Source organism: Trachypithecus francoisi, unplaced genomic scaffold (genome assembly GCF_009764315.1).
Source record: "Trachypithecus francoisi isolate TF-2019V2 unplaced genomic scaffold, Tfra_2.0 Lachesis_group12, whole genome shotgun sequence".
Lineage (NCBI taxonomy): Eukaryota > Metazoa > Chordata > Mammalia > Primates > Cercopithecidae > Trachypithecus > Trachypithecus francoisi.
Genome location: NW_022681457.1, coordinates 29699378 through 29716138, shown reverse-complemented (window position 1 = coordinate 29716138; position 16761 = coordinate 29699378). Strand labels below are relative to the sequence as shown.

The window sequence follows — 16761 nt, the reverse complement described above, 5'->3', positions numbered from 1 at the left end:
GGAGATGAGGTCTTGCTATGTTGCCCAGGATGGTCTCAAACTCCTGGGCTCAAGTGATCCTCCCACCTTGGTCTCTCAAAGTGTTGACATTACAGGTATAATATTAAATTAATCTTACTTATCAAAGAATTGCACAAACAAATATCACTTTGCTTTAGGCCTGGTTTATAGCTTCATGACCTTAATAGCATAGGCAAATATAAAACTGACCAGTGCTCCTGCTCAGAAGCTGATACACCAAAACACGGTATTTAACACGCGAAACTAAAGAAGCCTCGAGGTCTCTCTGACCTTTCCTCTACCCCCACCATCCTTCCCAAAGAAGCTGAAGTTCCTTTACCTGCCTAAGAACCAGACCCACTAAGGAGAACAATTGTTGGTTCTCTTCTTCCTGTTATCTCATCTGTTACAGAAAAGAAGACCAAGATGTGACCACACCCAAGCAGATCTTTACAGAGGTACAATGACTGCCTCCAAGGATGATTTAAATTCCAAAAAACCCATCTGCAAGTTAATATCTGTTCCTCAATCTAACCATTCTCTCACCAATCATTCATTGCCCCTCAGTAAATTCCTCTTCTCCTCCCATAATCTGTTTTACCAGAATCCAAGTCCCCCATCCTTTCTGTAATTTCAAGCCTGGTGCATAAGCCTCTATAACTCATTGAGAAGTTGGGTCTTTATTCTGAAAGCTCCTGTGTACACACATTGAATAAATTTGTATGTCTTTTCTCTTACTAATCAATCTGGCCCATATCAGTGATTTTCCAGCAAATCTTTGGGGGGCCAAGAGCCATGGCCCCCACACCAGTAAACACAGGCAAAAATATGTATTGACAATTAGAAGGACATTTTTAATTTAAAACCAAGTAAAAAAGATTTACTTAAGTCACATGAACTAAAAAAATTAGGTTAATTACTATATATTTTGTATGAGCACTCATCTATTTAAACCAATCAGATTAACATTTCTTAAGGGATTTTTGGCCTACTACATTGAATTTTATTATGTAGACATAACATACAGCATAATACATGTACCTATGTGTAAATACATTTAAACAAATACATATACACATAAAGGTCTTCTAGGTTTTATTTTAGAATTTTAGTTGTGAGATAGTAAAACATATCAACTTGCTGGTTTATAGAAAACAGTTGGATCCAAATTATTTTTCTGGCAAAATGAGATAAAGGCTATGAATCAAATTTTGGTAAAACAGTTTGCGTTAATTACCAATGTAGGGACCAAGGGGAAACTTCAGTGAAGGCTCACTGAAAAACCAACCTGCAAAAGGCAGATTAATTGGAAAAAAAGCATATAAATGTATTTAATACGTATACATGGGAGCCTGCAGAATGATGACCCAAACATATAGGGGAAATTGTCTATTTTTTATTTAGGATTAATAAAATATAGACAGCCATGTAGAAATATGATTGGACGAAAAGGGTATGAGCTAACGCTAACAAAATGAATGGGGAAACCCAATGAAAAAAGCAAACTCTGTAAAATATTTAGAAGTTTTTACTGAGCCAAATATAAGTGACCATGGCCTGTGACACAGCATCAGGAGGTCCTGAGTACATGTGCCCAAGGTGTTTGGATTATAGTTTGCTTTTATATATTTTAGGAAGACAGAAGATACAGGCAAAGACATCAATTAATACATGTAAGGTATACATTGGTTTGACCTGGAAAGCCAGGACATTTTGGAGGAGGACGGGTTTGGCCAGTGGTGGCAGGAGGGAGGTTGTGGAAGCCAGGGTTCTTGTTACATATATGAATCCTGTAATATGCTTCAGAAAGAATAGATGGTATATGTATCTCAAAAGGTAAATGACCTTAAAAGGTGTCAGACTCTTAGTTAAATCCCTCCCGCATCAGGAAAAGACCTGGAAAGGGAAGGAGATTCTCCACAGAATGCAAATTTCCCTCACAAAAGATAGCTTTGCACAGGACCATTCCAAAATATGTCAGAAATATATTTTGGGGTAAAATACTTTGATCTCCTTTAGGGCTGCTACCTGTCATGTGATGCTATACCAGAATCAGGTTGGAATTTGTTTTGAGACAAGTTCTCACTTTGTTGCTCAGACTGGAGTACACTGGCTGTGATCACGGCTCACTGCAGCTTTGATCTCCTGGGCTCAAGTGATCCTCCCACATCAGCCTCCCAAATAGCTGGGACGACAAGCGGCTGCCACCACACTGGGCTAAATTTTTTTAAAGTAGAGACAAGTTCTCCCCATGTTGCCCAGGCTGGTCTCTAACTCCTGGCCTCAACCTCCTTATTCTCTAGGATTACAGGCGCCAGGCTAGACCTTAGAGGTCTTTAAACTTCTATGCACCAGGTACCTGGTAGGGGGAGGGATTATAGTGGCAGAAGAGCAGTACCAGCGGCCCCACACCACACACCCTGGCCGCAGCTGGCTGGGGCACACAAAACCAGGTGCCACCGCCAAGGACTAGGCCCACAGGGTGCTGCTGTCAAAACCTGCTGCCAACAACTTCCACACACTCCCCTAAACGCTCGGTAGGCGGTGGTGCGCAGCTTTCAATACATCCGCCACCAGGCGCTCACAGGCAAGGGAGAAAGAAGCCAGACCGGCTCGGAGATGTGGAGGGCAGACGCAGGCGCATTTAGAAAAGGGACTGGTGGTGGGAGGTGCGGGGCGGTATTCCTAGCCGCTGGTGGACCCGATGGTGCGTCCTGCGAGGGTTCGGCGAGGGTTCTGCCAGGATAGTAGCAGTGCGCCGAAGCAGTGAGAGGCACCCGGGGCTACTGGAGCCAGACCCTCAACCCGCCCTAGTGGTGGGCGAGGAACAACGAAAGCCACGTATTCCCATTTCTCTAGTGGCTAATGACATTAAAGGTTTTCATATGGTTATTTGCTATCTGCATATCTTCAGTGAAATGTCTGTTCATGTCTTCTATTTTCTAATTGAATTTTTTTAAATAATTGACTTCTGAGTTATTTACATATTCTAGATACTGGTTGTATGCCCGATACGTGGCTTGTAAACGTTTTCTCCTAGGTAAACCTTTTCAGTATATCGTTACAGGGTCTTTCACAAAGCAAAATGTATGGGGTCTAATTCATCAAAATTTCTTTTTACTTGTCATGCCACTAATGTCAATGTAAGAACCTTTTGCCTAGCCTTAGGCAATAAAGAGTTTGTTGTTTTAAAAAACACTTTTGTAATTTTACGCGTTACAGTTATGTCTAGCCACTTTTTATTTACGGGTTTTTTTGTTTTGTTTTGTTTTGTTTTTGACGGGGGGATCTATGGATGTCCTAGCTTTCCAGTGTTATTTGTGGAAAAGATTATCTTTCCTGCATTAAACTGCTTTTGGACCTTCGTCAAAAATCAGTTGGACCGGTTTTTGTTGGCAAAGTTTTGCCTGAAGCTTACTCCAACAGGTGAGAAAAAGTCCACAGTTTAACAGTTCCTCCCCAACCTGTAACCCCACCCTGAACTTCTGGACTAGCCCCTCGAGTGTTGCAGATGCCAAGCTGACCTCGGCCCACTCTGCGTTGGGCCAGCCCCTCCCTGCTGGTTTCTCACCACGCATCACGCAAGCGGAATTTATGCCTGTTACCCACACTCCCTGCGCCCCCGCACCCCGCTCCTGTGCGCAAGTCGGAATCAAACCTCGGAGGAGTGAGCGTTCGGGGCGTCCAGTTGGCTGTCGCGGCAGTCTCTGCAAGCAGCGCATTTGTCTTCTAGGCTGCGTGGTTCGTGCCTCCGAGAAAGGTAAGTCTTTCTTTGCTTTTTTAGGGGTACTTGAAAACAACATGTGCCAGACAAACCAGCAGATGCTGTTTCCAGTGGAAGTTTATGGGCGAGTTGTCCCTGCAGCTGGCACCACATGTTTCTTGGCGCGATTATGCAAGAGCCACCCGCAGCCACCCGCAGCCCCTGCGGGCTCCTGGCAGGTCCTGCAACTGCACTTTGGATAGTCCCGTTGCGAAGCTAGCACTTTTTAATATAGAAGAACGAGGCTTGGTTAAGTGTGCGAGCTTAAAGGTTGACATAGTGTCCACTATTACAGCTGCTTAGGTAGCTAGTATTCAGGAAATAATAGTGGAGTTGTGCAGTGTGAAAGTAAGATTGAGATGGACGAGGAGGGTAGCTGCTTCCACAGCCACCAGAGAGAAACCTGACCCTGCCGATGCGTAGTGATGTCCATGAGCCAGGCTGGTACCGCAGCAGCAGCGGCGGGACCTTGAGCTCGGCACAGCCGCTGGGTTTGGACACCCTCCGGTTCCTGGAAGCTTTCACCTCCCTCTTAGCCTGAGGCCAGGTGGTCTGGGAAGCTGGAAGGAGTGTTGGGGGGAGATGGGTCCACTGCCTAAGAATGAGAGTTCTCTTCACATCTGGAAATTTCAGTTATCACACGTGTCCTTTACCAATTTTCTTTTTCTTTTATTTTCTTTCTGATAGAGACGGGGGGGGGGGTCTCCCTGTGTTAACCAGGCTGGTCTTGAACTCCTTTGCTCAAGCGATCCTCCCACCTTGACTTCCTAAAGTGCTGGAATTACAGGCATGAGCCACCGTGCCTGGCTGCTTTACCAATTTTCTATGAATGAATTTGTACATACATCCCCTACAGCAGGAAGTAATATAAAACAGAATAATTAGTAATGCACATTTCCTAATGTGGGATGTTGGTGGCCAAGAGATACTTGGTCTTTACTGGAACTCTTGATACTTACGTGGAGTTTATAATAGTTGTGGACAGTGCAGACAGGGCTAGGATTTCTGTGACTAGAGAACTCTAGTGCATGAGGACCTAAGGAAAGCTGGATTGTTGATTTTTGCCAATAAATAAGATGTGAAAGATTGCATCACTGTAGCAGAAATCTAGTTTTTTAAGCTAAATTCTATTAAAGGTCATCATTGTTAAAGGAATTGTGCCCAAGATTTGGATAGCTGATATCATTACTTAATATTAGATGATATCAACTAACCACATCTTATAGACTGGAACAAAGTGCTAGATTTTACCTGAAAGCTGCAAAAATGAATGATTTAGACATATGTATGTATTTATTTTGTATCAATTTCAAATATTTATTGTATTAACATCCCTGGTCCCCTTTAATCAAGAATATAAAATCATCTACTTAAATTTTGCCACTTAAGTTTAGAATACTCTTAGAATCACGCTATCTTAAAGAACCCAGACTAGGATTAGAAGCAAGTAAGTCTGAAGATACAACTACCAGCAACAACATTTTTTTTTCAAATGAAAACTCTAATACGGGGTGGGCATGTTGTCTCACACCTGTAATCCCAACACTTTGGGAGGCCGATGCAGGAGGATCACTTGAATACAGGAGTTCAAGACCAGCCTGGACAACACAGTGAAACCCTGTCCCTACAAAAAATAAGAAAATTAGCTGGGCATGGTGTCACATGCCTGTAGTCCCAGCTACTTGGGAGACTGAGGTGAGAGGACTGATTGATCCCAGGAGGTTGAGGCTCTGGTGAGCCATGATTGCATGACTGCACTCCAGCCTGAGGGACAGAGCAAGACCCTGACTCAAAAAAAAAAAAAAAAAAAAAAAAAAAAAAACCACCACCAAAACTCTAATATGGACATATTACTCTCATGGCTTGCACATTCTACAAAGGGTCCTTTTCCCCAGTACTGGGACAGTATGTGTTCAACTACGCAGCCAGCAAGAAAGGCTAGTTTATATAGCGAGTGTGCTATATACAAAAAGCCTCTCTTCTCTTTCTGGCATCGTACATGACACAATCACAGCTGTACCTGAAGAGAAGTGCATTTTCAGGACCATCATCACATAGAAACACGTATAAATTTCTATACTTAGTGCCAGAGGAATGACATTGCCTTGTACTTTTCCTACCTCTGTCCAGGGGCTAGCTATGCGGTCTGTCTGCACCGTGCCTAGAACTTTTTCCATCTGACCTAGGATGCTTCTGAAGCAGTCCCCCGGGCAGCTGTCTGGTATTGAGGATATACCTCTGAGAAAAGTTTCTTACAAACCTGTTCCACTGTGTTTTTTTCTGGAACTCAAAAACTTCATTGACTGTTCAAATCCTGAAATTGCCTCTACTTCCATAAGGCTGAATTAAAACTACTTTCTTAAAGGTAGTAGCCATGGCAAAAGGAAACCACTGTTCTGCAGAAAAACTCATTCAATATTTAGAATGTTTTCTAAGCAGAGATGAGATACTGAAAAGTATTCATATATATATATATTTAACTCCACTGTCATTGTGACTAAGGATTCATGAACTAAGACCCCTCCCTCAGCTCTTGGTGGCACATGGTGACAGCATGCTCAGAGCAAAGGTGCTCCCCATGCCTCTTCTGGGGCTGTGCTGACTGCAGCTGCCTCCCCTCTCTACATCCCACACCACTGATGCCAAAAACCCCTCCTTTCCCCTGTACTGATAACTCTGTAGCTTTAACCAGGGTGGCGGTGTCACTCTAAATGTCACGTTGGCATTCAGCCCCAGAGAGTGGGGAAAATTCCCCCACCTGTTTCTCTTTGAGTGTTCAGTCCTCTTCAATTAAAATCTTCATTTTACAAGCGAGGAAATGAGAGTAAGTGTTTCTTGTAGGGGTGTAGTGAGAATTTAATAAAACAGTTAAAGGAAAGAAAACAAAAGGTAGTATTGTTGCACTTTCTAGATGGTAAAAAGCAAACCACCAGGTCTGTTGAATATGTATCACCCGCTGGTCCCTCGGTCTAGCAGGCTGAACTTTGTGCCTGGGAATTTTCTTCTCGCCATATGCACCCCTTTGCGTCACAGGGTGGACTCTCTCCGGAGTCCCAGTGGAGCAGCTGGCCAGGCTGACGTGATCTGACAACATTGTGGGTTACCACTACCATCTCTCACCGTCTCACTTTCTTCCTAGGGAGTCTCCTGCTGCCAGCTAAGTGTGGGAGAACTTGTGCACGTATATCCCCTCCGAATCCCAAAGATGGGTAACGCCAGTTTTGGCTCCAAGGAACAGCAGCTGCTGCAGCGGTTGCGGCTTCTGCCTGCCCTGCTTATCCTCCGCGCCTTCAAGCCCCAAAGGAAGATCAGAGATTACCGCGTCGTGGTAGTCGGCACCGCTGGTGTGGGGAAAAGCACGCTGCTGCACAAGTGGGCGAGCGGCAACTTCCGTCATGAGTACCTGCCGACCATTGAAAATACCTACTGCCAGTTGCTGGGCTGCAGCCACGGTGTGCTTTCCCTGCACATCACCGACAGCAAGAGTGGCGACGGCAACCGCGCTCTGCAGCGCCACGTTATAGCCCGGGGCCACGCCTTCGTCCTGGTCTACTCAGTCACCAAGAAGGAAACCCTGGAAGAGCTGAAGGCCTTCTATGAGCTGATCTGCAAGATCAAAGGTAACAACCTGCATAAGTTCCCCATCGTGTTGGTAGGCAATAAAAGTGATGACATCCACCGTGAGGTGACCCTGAATGATGGTGCCACCTGCGCGATGGAGTGGAATTGCGCCTTCATGGAGATCTCGGCCAAGACAGATACGAATGTGCATGAGCTGTTCCACATGCTGCTGAATTACAAGAAGCAGCCCACCACCGGCCTCCAGGGGCCCCAGAAGAAATCCCAGATGCCCAACACCACTGAGAAGCTGCTTGACAAGTGCATAATCATGTGAGCCCAGGGCCTTAAGAGCCAGCTCTTCCTATCCTGTAGTGTGTAGATAACATGGACTCATTTCATCGTGCTACATGAACATGGTTGATTTTGTGCTGTTTGGACTGTAACATCCATATTGTCAATAAATATACCTTGTAAGTGGATAACTTTTCTTTTTCCCAGGCCAGAGAATTCAAATTGTTAAAATATTGGCATTTGAAGAGGAGAACAAAAGTAGCATGATGTATTTAAAGTAAGGCCTTTAGTAATAAATTTAATAAGAGAAAATGTTTTGAAAAGAACAAAACATCAAAATGAATGGAAAGAAAAATTGGAAGGTGTCCTTTTGGTAACCCTATTATTGTGTATTACCTTTAAACATTTCACATCCTGTAAGTGTTTAATCATATCTTTTAATTGTGTATTTAATTAAGAAAAGTGTTTTCACAACAAGCTTTTGATAAATTGCCGCGTGACATATACTATATTAAAAAATGAATATGCTATAGCTGATCATTAGGGGTTTGGGAGCAGAGAAAATTGTGAAAGTGGAACTCTCTCACTAAAGATGTTAGTAGTTTCCTATGTCATTTAAAAATGTTTGAGTATTCTGCATAGCAGTTTTTAAAAGTGTAACAGCTTCTTGACTTAATAAAGCTTTTCCTGCATGCAATCAGCCGTAAGAATTTGTCTCACCAGAAAACAAAACATTGCCCATTGTATTAAAATTTAAACCATATCTGTTAAAGGTTTCCAATAAGAACTTCACACATGGATGTCCCTGCCATGTTGAAATTATCCAATATTGGAGGGAGGTGTTTTAGGGAGGTCTCTGCAATGCAGAGCTGTTTTGTATCTTTCCTGGATTGACATCCAGAAGAACTCCAGGCATCTTTGAGGAAGATGGTCACAGTGTTGCTGTCTCAAGAGGAAGCAGGTAAAAATCAAGCCTTTGCCTTCTGCCTCTTCCTATATTCTGAAATACTGGATATAGGCAATAGGGAGCAGAATGAAAGATAAGGGGAGGAATGATATTTGAGAGACTCCCCTATAAGGGAGTTTTTAGAGATTAATTTTATATTCGAATATAATTTTTTGAGTGAGGGAATAAAGTATACATAGCCTTGCTTTTGAGAGTTTTTTTTTTTTTTTTTTTAACTTGAGAGAGGTTCAGGGGAGTCTCTTAATCTAGTGATTTTTTTCGCCACAAAATATTATTGAACAAGTAAGTATCTATTGAACAATGTATGTGCTTCTAGAGGAGAAGCACATTGTTGAGAAGAAATTGTAAACATGATTTCATGGTACTATAGATAGTTTCAAGCTTAGAAAATCTATTCAGTGGCTCCTTTTTAAATAATTATTTTAAAATTTCCCTGTTCATTTTCATAGCAATTATTCTCAACCACTTGGAAAATACCCAAATGGTTCTATCATATAGTTTTTTATGAATTCTTTTCCCAAAAACCAGTTCTTTGCTGAAGTCCCTAATGGAGTAAATCTAGTTTTAAAAGAAAATACTCTACTTTGGTTATTCTCTAGGATAATTCTCCTTCAAAATGTATTGCATTTATTGTTGCTCCTCATAGGTGAGCAAAGGGATTATTAAAATCCAAGTGGCAAATACTAACCTTGAGAAAGGGAAGAACATGTTTTCAATGTTACAAGCAATAGTTAAAAAAAGAATTTTTGTTCCTGGGGTAACATCTTTATATAAGTAGGTAGTTACCTTACTGTAGAGAATGATTTTATTTTCCATTAAAACTTGTGCTAAATAGCAGGATTTTACCCCTCTACTTCTATCTTTGCCCAAATAGGAATTTTTAAAGACAATCTAATTACAACATTTTTTGGTCCCAATAACCAACTAAATACATCGAAGGTCTCTTATGTTTCAGTTCAAATCAAATAACATACATTCACTTTACAGTTCTCTGACTTCTAAATACCTTTGCTCTTGCTACTTCTGAGCCCTAAACACCTATCAACAGGCTGGATTCCAGCCAGGGAATCAGAATATTTTTGGATCATCCAATATGCAGCTCACCACCTAGATATACCATAATTTCTTTCTTCCCAGGATGCTTAAGAAACAGTTTCATTTTCATGACCAGTAAGGGCTTCAGGAAGCATCCTACCACAGAGTCCCTGGAAATGAAACCTGAATCTGCTCATGGGTGGGGTGGTCTCCATGTTAATTCAGTCACTGTCACTCCCTTGGTGGACATCTGGTGAGCAAACACAGCTGCGGGGTACACCACAGGGGGAGCATATGCCACTAGACATAGTCACAAGGGTGAACTCTCTGTCAACCTCCTCCAGAAAGGCAGGATCCAAGTTTTCGCCAAACCACAGGGCTTAAGGTTGCGGCAAGCCCCTGCTCTCTGCCTCTTCACACCCAGGAAATTTCTCAGCTGGGATTCTGGCATCTTGAATACCAGGTCCTGGAGCACCTTCTCCTGATAAAGGTGGACCAACTGACTCGCATAATTCTCAGACACTACTCCACAAGAGGTACATGGAGTTTAACATAGGCTAGGGTGGATTTCCAGAAGGTTCTTGGTGCCAGCCTTGGGTGCCGCTCATGGATGTTCTGTCATGATCATGCCCTGGCGGCCCTGTCCGCCCAGCAGGGCATCACATTCAGTGGTGGTGAGGTCCAGGGCTGGGCTCCTGCTCCGCCTGACCTTCCACCCACAGTGGGGAGCTCCCGCACCTGGAAAAGCGTAGGCAGAGGCCGGAGGGGCCACCAGGGCCTGAGCTGACATTTTCCCCAATGACCTCCAGCTTGTCTGAAGGGTAGAACCCCACTTACCTCACTAACACTGGCCCCTGAAATGATCACCATGTGCTTTGGTTTTACAAAAAACTTCTGAAAATCTGCCATACTTTAACTGGGAGGCACCATTGTCTGGCATATCTTGGTTTCTGTGGTGGCTGGAAGCTTCAGGCCACAAAACAGCTGGGAAATTAATGGGCTTGGGACAATGTGGAGAGATTAGCAGGTTTTCTTGTAGTTCTGATTCATTCATTCATTCATTCATTCAGAGACAGGGTCTCACCTTGTTGCCCAGGCTGAAGTGCAGTGGCACAGTCTTGGCTCACTGCAGCCTCCACCTCCCAGGCTCAAGCAATCCTGCCACCTCAGCCTCCCAAGTAGCTGGGATTACAGCCACCATGCCTGGCTACCTTTTCTATTTTTTGTAGAGGTGGCGTTTCTCCATGTTGCCCAGGCTGGTCTGAAACTCCTGGGCTCAAGCAATCTGTCTGCCTCAGCCTCCCAAAGTGCTGGGATTCCAGGCATGAGCCACCCTGCCCAGCAGTGGTTCTGATTCTTTCGTGGGCAGCAGGAGGTGGGGGTGGGGTGGAGCAGCTCAAAGTCCTGCCCCCAAATAAAAATATTTTAAGATAGCAAATATTTGTAATCTACATGCCCATGTTTTCGAACTATAGAACGTATATAATCTTTCTACATGTTGACATGCTCTTACTTTAATCCTCACAACTATCCAATAAAAAAGATACTGTTATGCCTATGTTACAGATGGGGGGACACTGATAAATGTCACAAAACTGGTAAGTAGCAAAGCCAGGATTTGAACCCAACTGTTCTGCTCCAGGTCAGTGCTCTTGACCACTGTAGTACACTTTTTTTTTTTTTTTGAGACGGAGTCTGGCTCTGTCGCCCAGGCTGGAGTGTAGTGGCACGATCTCGGCTCACTGCAAGCTGTGCCTCCCGGGTTCACACCATTCTCCTGCCTCAGCCTCCCAAGTAGCTGGTACTGCAGGTGCCCGCCACCACCCCTGGCTAATTTTTTGTATTTTTAGTAGAGATGGGGTTTCACTGTGTTAGCCAGGATGGTCTCCATCTCCTGACCTCGTGATCCGTGCGCCTCGGCCTCCCAAAGTGCTGGTATTACAGGTGTGAGCCACCATGCCTGGCCTGTGATACACTTCTTCTCCAAGATGACTAGTCAAAGGGCAGAGGAACTCACCTTTCTGTTCTCTATTCATATTATGCCAAGGTGGAAAATGAACCTTCCTCAGAGTTTCTCCCAAATCCCAGATGGGAGGCAAAGAAACAAGTCAACAATTTAACAAGCATAGGGTGTTTTAGAAACAGGGAAGATAAGCACCTTTAATGAAGAGTGGGAAATATTTTCCCTGAAGAGATTACATGACTGGAATCTTGTAGGTCTAGTAGGATTGGTTTAGATAGGGTGGGTGAAGGTGAGGGAAGGAGAGGAAGATATTTCACATTTCAGGCAAACAGGACAGTGAACAAAAGCATGGAGAAAATGTGGGGTCTGAGAGATCACCGCCTGATTCTGGAAATGGACGGAGGAAATTGTGGAAGATGAGCTAGAGAAATTAGAGTTTAGAATTCATTCTTTAGAGGTAATGAGGAATTAGGAAGGGATTTAGGCAAACTTGATCATACTTGCATTTTGAAAAGATCACTCTAGAGCCTCTGTGGAAATGGAGAAAGACAGGTAGACCAATTAGAAAACTATTAGAATCATCCAGGAATGAGATTTTGAACAAATGCTCTAGCCATTGCCAGAGGGAACAAAGACAAGAGGATGGATTTGAGAATTACTTAGTAGGGAGAACGGCCAAAGCTTGGTGATGTGTTGGAGTTTAGAATAAAGGGAGAAACAAGGTGACTGTCATGTTTCTGAGTGGGATTCCTGGGTGGGTCATGGGGTCATTGACCAAGTCCAGAAATGCACAAAGGGATCAATTTGGGTGAAAATCTATTTGCACATGCACATGTGGACAATAAATTACATTCTGGATAACATAGTTGCAAGATGTTTATGAGACAACCAGGTGAAGATTTCCAGTGGAAACTGGACTGGGATTAGAGACTAGAGACCATGATTTGTGAGTTTTCAACATATGGCTGATGGGAAGGCTGTGGACGGAAAGAAGAGGAGGCAAGATGAAAGTGGCTAGGGCAGAATCCTGGAGAACAGAAACACTTAGCTACTGACAAAGAGGAAACTGTGAAGGGCACTTTGAAGTGACTAAAAGATAGGAGGAAACTCACAATGTACAGCAGTAAATGTTGAGAGAGAAATGAGTTTCAAAGAAAAGCATGTAGTCCATCACAGCAAAAAGGTAATAATATGAGGATTAGAAAGTCTTGTTCATACTTAGCAGAGATTTCTGGGCCCACCCAAGAGAGAGAAGCCTCATTTCTCCCATGTACTGTCTTGCAACTAAAATAACCCTGGAAATAGCATAACAGATAAGCAAAGGGAAATACTTAAAGGTGGGAAAATGTGGGCAATCTAGGAACCTCAGGATGTAAGGAATGCTATGATAGTGAATTTTCTGGGTATCCTTATTGTGTCCATGTATCCTGGATAGGACACTGCAGAAGCCCCCAGGCTAGAACCACCAATAGGTGCACACACGTGTGAGCATGTACACACACAAACACACAAAGGGCTGACAAAAGCATGTTTCCCCTAGCCAGGAAAGGACAAATTAACAACAGAAAATCTTTTTGGCAATATCTGTGCTACTCCAGATAAACACCAATGGCAAAACCCCTTCTATTCTTCCTCCCCCAAGAGGAAAATTGTCTTCCACCTCACCGTACTCTTCCCTGAAGAAGTAGATGCTAATGATTTGATTTCCTCTTCTGGTACTGTTACCAGCAGGACAGAATAGGAAACTATACAGGCTATCAACCTAAATGACAGAGAGAGGCTTTCTAAGAGAAAATTACGTTTACTTGGAAATAGAGCATTGCAAAGGGAATATACATGCAATAGTAAACTATGTGCGTATTTGGAGTAAAGGAAGACAAACATTTCTAAAGAAAAAAGAAATGAGGAGCATTACACAATTGTTCTTGAAATAATTATCCTTGGCTACAAAGATCAATGACAAGTATGACACCAGCCTGAGGCTGGACAGACAGTGCTAGTCATATGTCCTGCAGAAGTGTCTTTTTGTGTGATTGTGATGGCCTTTGTACCAGGGGGTGTTTTTTGTAGAGATTTTTTCTGTTGTTATTATCAAGCATACAAGCATGAGAACCCTCTCTTCATGGCCTTCCCTGGCTCTTATTTCCAGAGTTTTCTTAACTTTGGTGACACCATTTTGGCCCTGACAACTTTTGCAGGGCCAAGGAAGAGCTTCCACTTTATCCTCTAAAAGTTTCCTGAAAATCAGTTGACAAATGGCAGACTAATAGTCAGGAATGCATACATGGGAGAGAATCACAGAGTGTTTATTAGTTTGTTTTCATGCTGATGATAAAGACATACCTGAGACTGGGTAATTTATAAAGAAAAAAGAGGTTTTATGGACTCACAGTTCCACATGGCTGGGGAGTCCTCACAATCATGGTGGAAGGCAAAAGGCATGTCTTACATGGTGGCAGGCAAGAGAGAATGAGAGCTAAGTGAAAAGGGAAACTCGGCCGGGCACGGTGGCTCAAGCCTGTAATCCCAGCACTTTGGGAGGCCGAGACGGGCGGATCACGAGGTCAGGAGATCGAGACCATCCTGACTAACACGGTGAAACCCCGTCTCTACTAAAAAATACAACAAACTAGCCGGGCGAGGTGGTGGGCGCCTGTAGTCCCAGCTACTCGGGAGGCTGAGGCAGGAGAATGGCGTAAACCCGGGAGGCGGAGCTTGCAGTGAGCTGAGATCCGGCCACTGCACTCCAGCCTGGGCGACAGAGCGAGACTCCGTCTCAAAAAAAAAAAAAAAAAAAAAAAAAAAGAAAAGGGAAACTCATTATAAAACCATCAGACATCGTGAGACTTATTCACTACTATGAGAACAGTATGGGGGAAACTACCCCCATGATTCAATGATCTCCCACCAGGTCCCTCCCACAACACATGGGAATTATGGGAGCTATAATTCAAGATGAGATTCGGGTGGGGACACAGCCAAACCATACTGGAGTGATTACTCCAACTCCCCAATGGGGCACAGAAGCTTATATACATTTTGTCATGGAGGAGGGAGGAGACATTTGAAGGGAGGGAGAAATGAGACAAGTTAGAGAGAACTTGATTCTAGGGTTTATTTTTGAGTTCTTGCAATTCTTAAAAGCACTCAACATACTCAACTGCCATATTTTGGGAAATCATTTTCTGCACCCCAACAGAGCTAATCCTCTAGTTCAGATTCCTTCTATCCTTTCCTTGCTGGTAGGGTGGTGTGGTGGTGGGTGGCAGGGTGAACTTGGACCTGGCTCAGTGCTGAGCCTTAAAACAATGTCTTTTGACTAATAATCCAGTGTTGTTTTTGCCCCTACACCAGACTAACCCTCTAATAATCGTAAGACTTAGTTCTCATGTTCAAGTAGAATCATCAATCAGGAGTCAGAAGAGTCACATTTCATAATTTATTCCTAACTTTACAATTGTGTAGCCTTATATCTGAAATGAGCTGACCAGGGGGTTCATGCTCTGAATGCCTTTACAGGGTTGTATCAGTGGCATCAGTGAAAATGAATGAGGCTATGCAAGCTGGAGCTAGTTAATACTTTCCTCCCTCTCTCATCTCATCACTATGGCTCACTAAGGAGCTGAGCTAATACCCCAATAAGGCAGTATGAGTTTGCACCCACATTTTCTGGGAGGAGTTCTATAGGACTGAGAAGGAAGTTCAACTTTCAGTCCACCCTTCTGCAAAAGAGGCAGTGTGAGCACACCACTTCCACTGAAAAAATACACACCCACTTGGCCCTCAAACTACATTTCAGTGGAGATAATGCCTGGTAAAAAAGATTACATAGGATCTAGAGTCTTTCAAATGTCTAGAATACCATAGGAAATCACTCATCAAACTAAGAACCATAACTAAATAAATAAATAAAAATCACAACTTAAATGAGAAAAGAAACGAACATGCAACACCAAGATAAATTCCAAGGTGTTGGAATTATCTGAAGAGAATTTTAAAGCAGCAATTATGAATTATCTTTGACAAAGAAAAAAAAGAAAACCTTAATAAAGGAGTAGAAGTTATAAAAAGAATCAAACGGAAACTATAACACTGAAAAGTACAACCACCAAAATAAAAATCTTGCTGGATGGACTCAATAGTAGAGTGGAGATGACAGAGGAGATATCATCAGTGAACTTGAGGACAGGTGAATATAATTTACCCAATCTGAACAAGAGAGAGAAAGTAGAACAAAGAAAATTAACAGTGTCACAAGGGCCAACATTCGTATTACTAGATTCCCAGAAAAAGAGGAGAGAGGAGCAATTTACAGGGGAATACAGTCACTGTCAAGGTGGAGGTGGGTGATGGAGGGGCAATGGATCCATTACACTTTCTTTTCCCCATACTGCTCCTCACTGCCCCCATCCCCTATCTTTACTACACTCTGCCTGGATTTTTCCTTCTCTTAAAAAAGTCACATATTAAAATTCAAGGCATTCTTCAGGACTCAACAAATGCCAAATCTGTTGAAAGCCTTCCTTGCTTTCCTTAACGGAACTTGGTAGCACCTCTCTCACCACATGCCTGTAACTTCAATATTGAACTTTAACTTGGACCTGGCTCAATGCTGAACCTTAAAACAATGTCTTTTGACTAATAATCCATCGTTGTTTTGCCCCTACACCAGACTAACCCTCTAAGAATTATAAGACTTATTTCTCGCCTTCAAGTAGCATCATCAGTCAGGAGTCAAAAGATTCACATTTCATATTTTACTCTTAACTTTATAATTTTTTAGCCTCATGTCAGAACAAATCATTTCTCTCAGACTCAATTTCCTTGTCTTTATAATCGAGGATAAAATGTTTCTGCTCTGTCTGCCACACCATGTGACTAGGAAAATGGAATAGAATTTGCATGTGAAAATACTTTGTAAATTGTAAGAAAAATGCAAGTAAATAATTTCAAATCAGGTTAGGTGAAAGAAAGAAGTGTTATTTACATTTATGGATGTGACACGTTTCTACTTGCAGAGTTTATGAAAGTTGGCAATTCTGAGTTGAGATTTTGGCCAGAGCCCTAACATTTTTGTATAGGAGTTGATAATAACTTCACAGCACGTTCTCCCCTTTCCACGTTTGTTACATTTCTATTACATTTCAGAATGTTTTCTGAAGATGAAACATTTTATAGTTA

At 42.9% G+C, this 16761-nt stretch overlaps 1 protein-coding gene across 1 annotated transcript; it reads left to right on the top strand.

Annotated features, from left to right (window-relative positions):
• Positions 1–2326: 2326 nt before the first annotated feature.
• Positions 2327–8312, top strand: DIRAS3 (DIRAS family GTPase 3). Its single transcript, XM_033225256.1, has 2 exons — positions 2327–3760; positions 6903–8312. The coding sequence occupies exon 2, from the start codon at positions 6969–6971 to the stop codon at positions 7656–7658; it is 690 nt and encodes a 229-aa protein (XP_033081147.1). The 5' UTR covers positions 2327–3760; positions 6903–6968; the 3' UTR covers positions 7659–8312.
• Positions 8313–16761: the final 8449 nt, after the last annotated feature.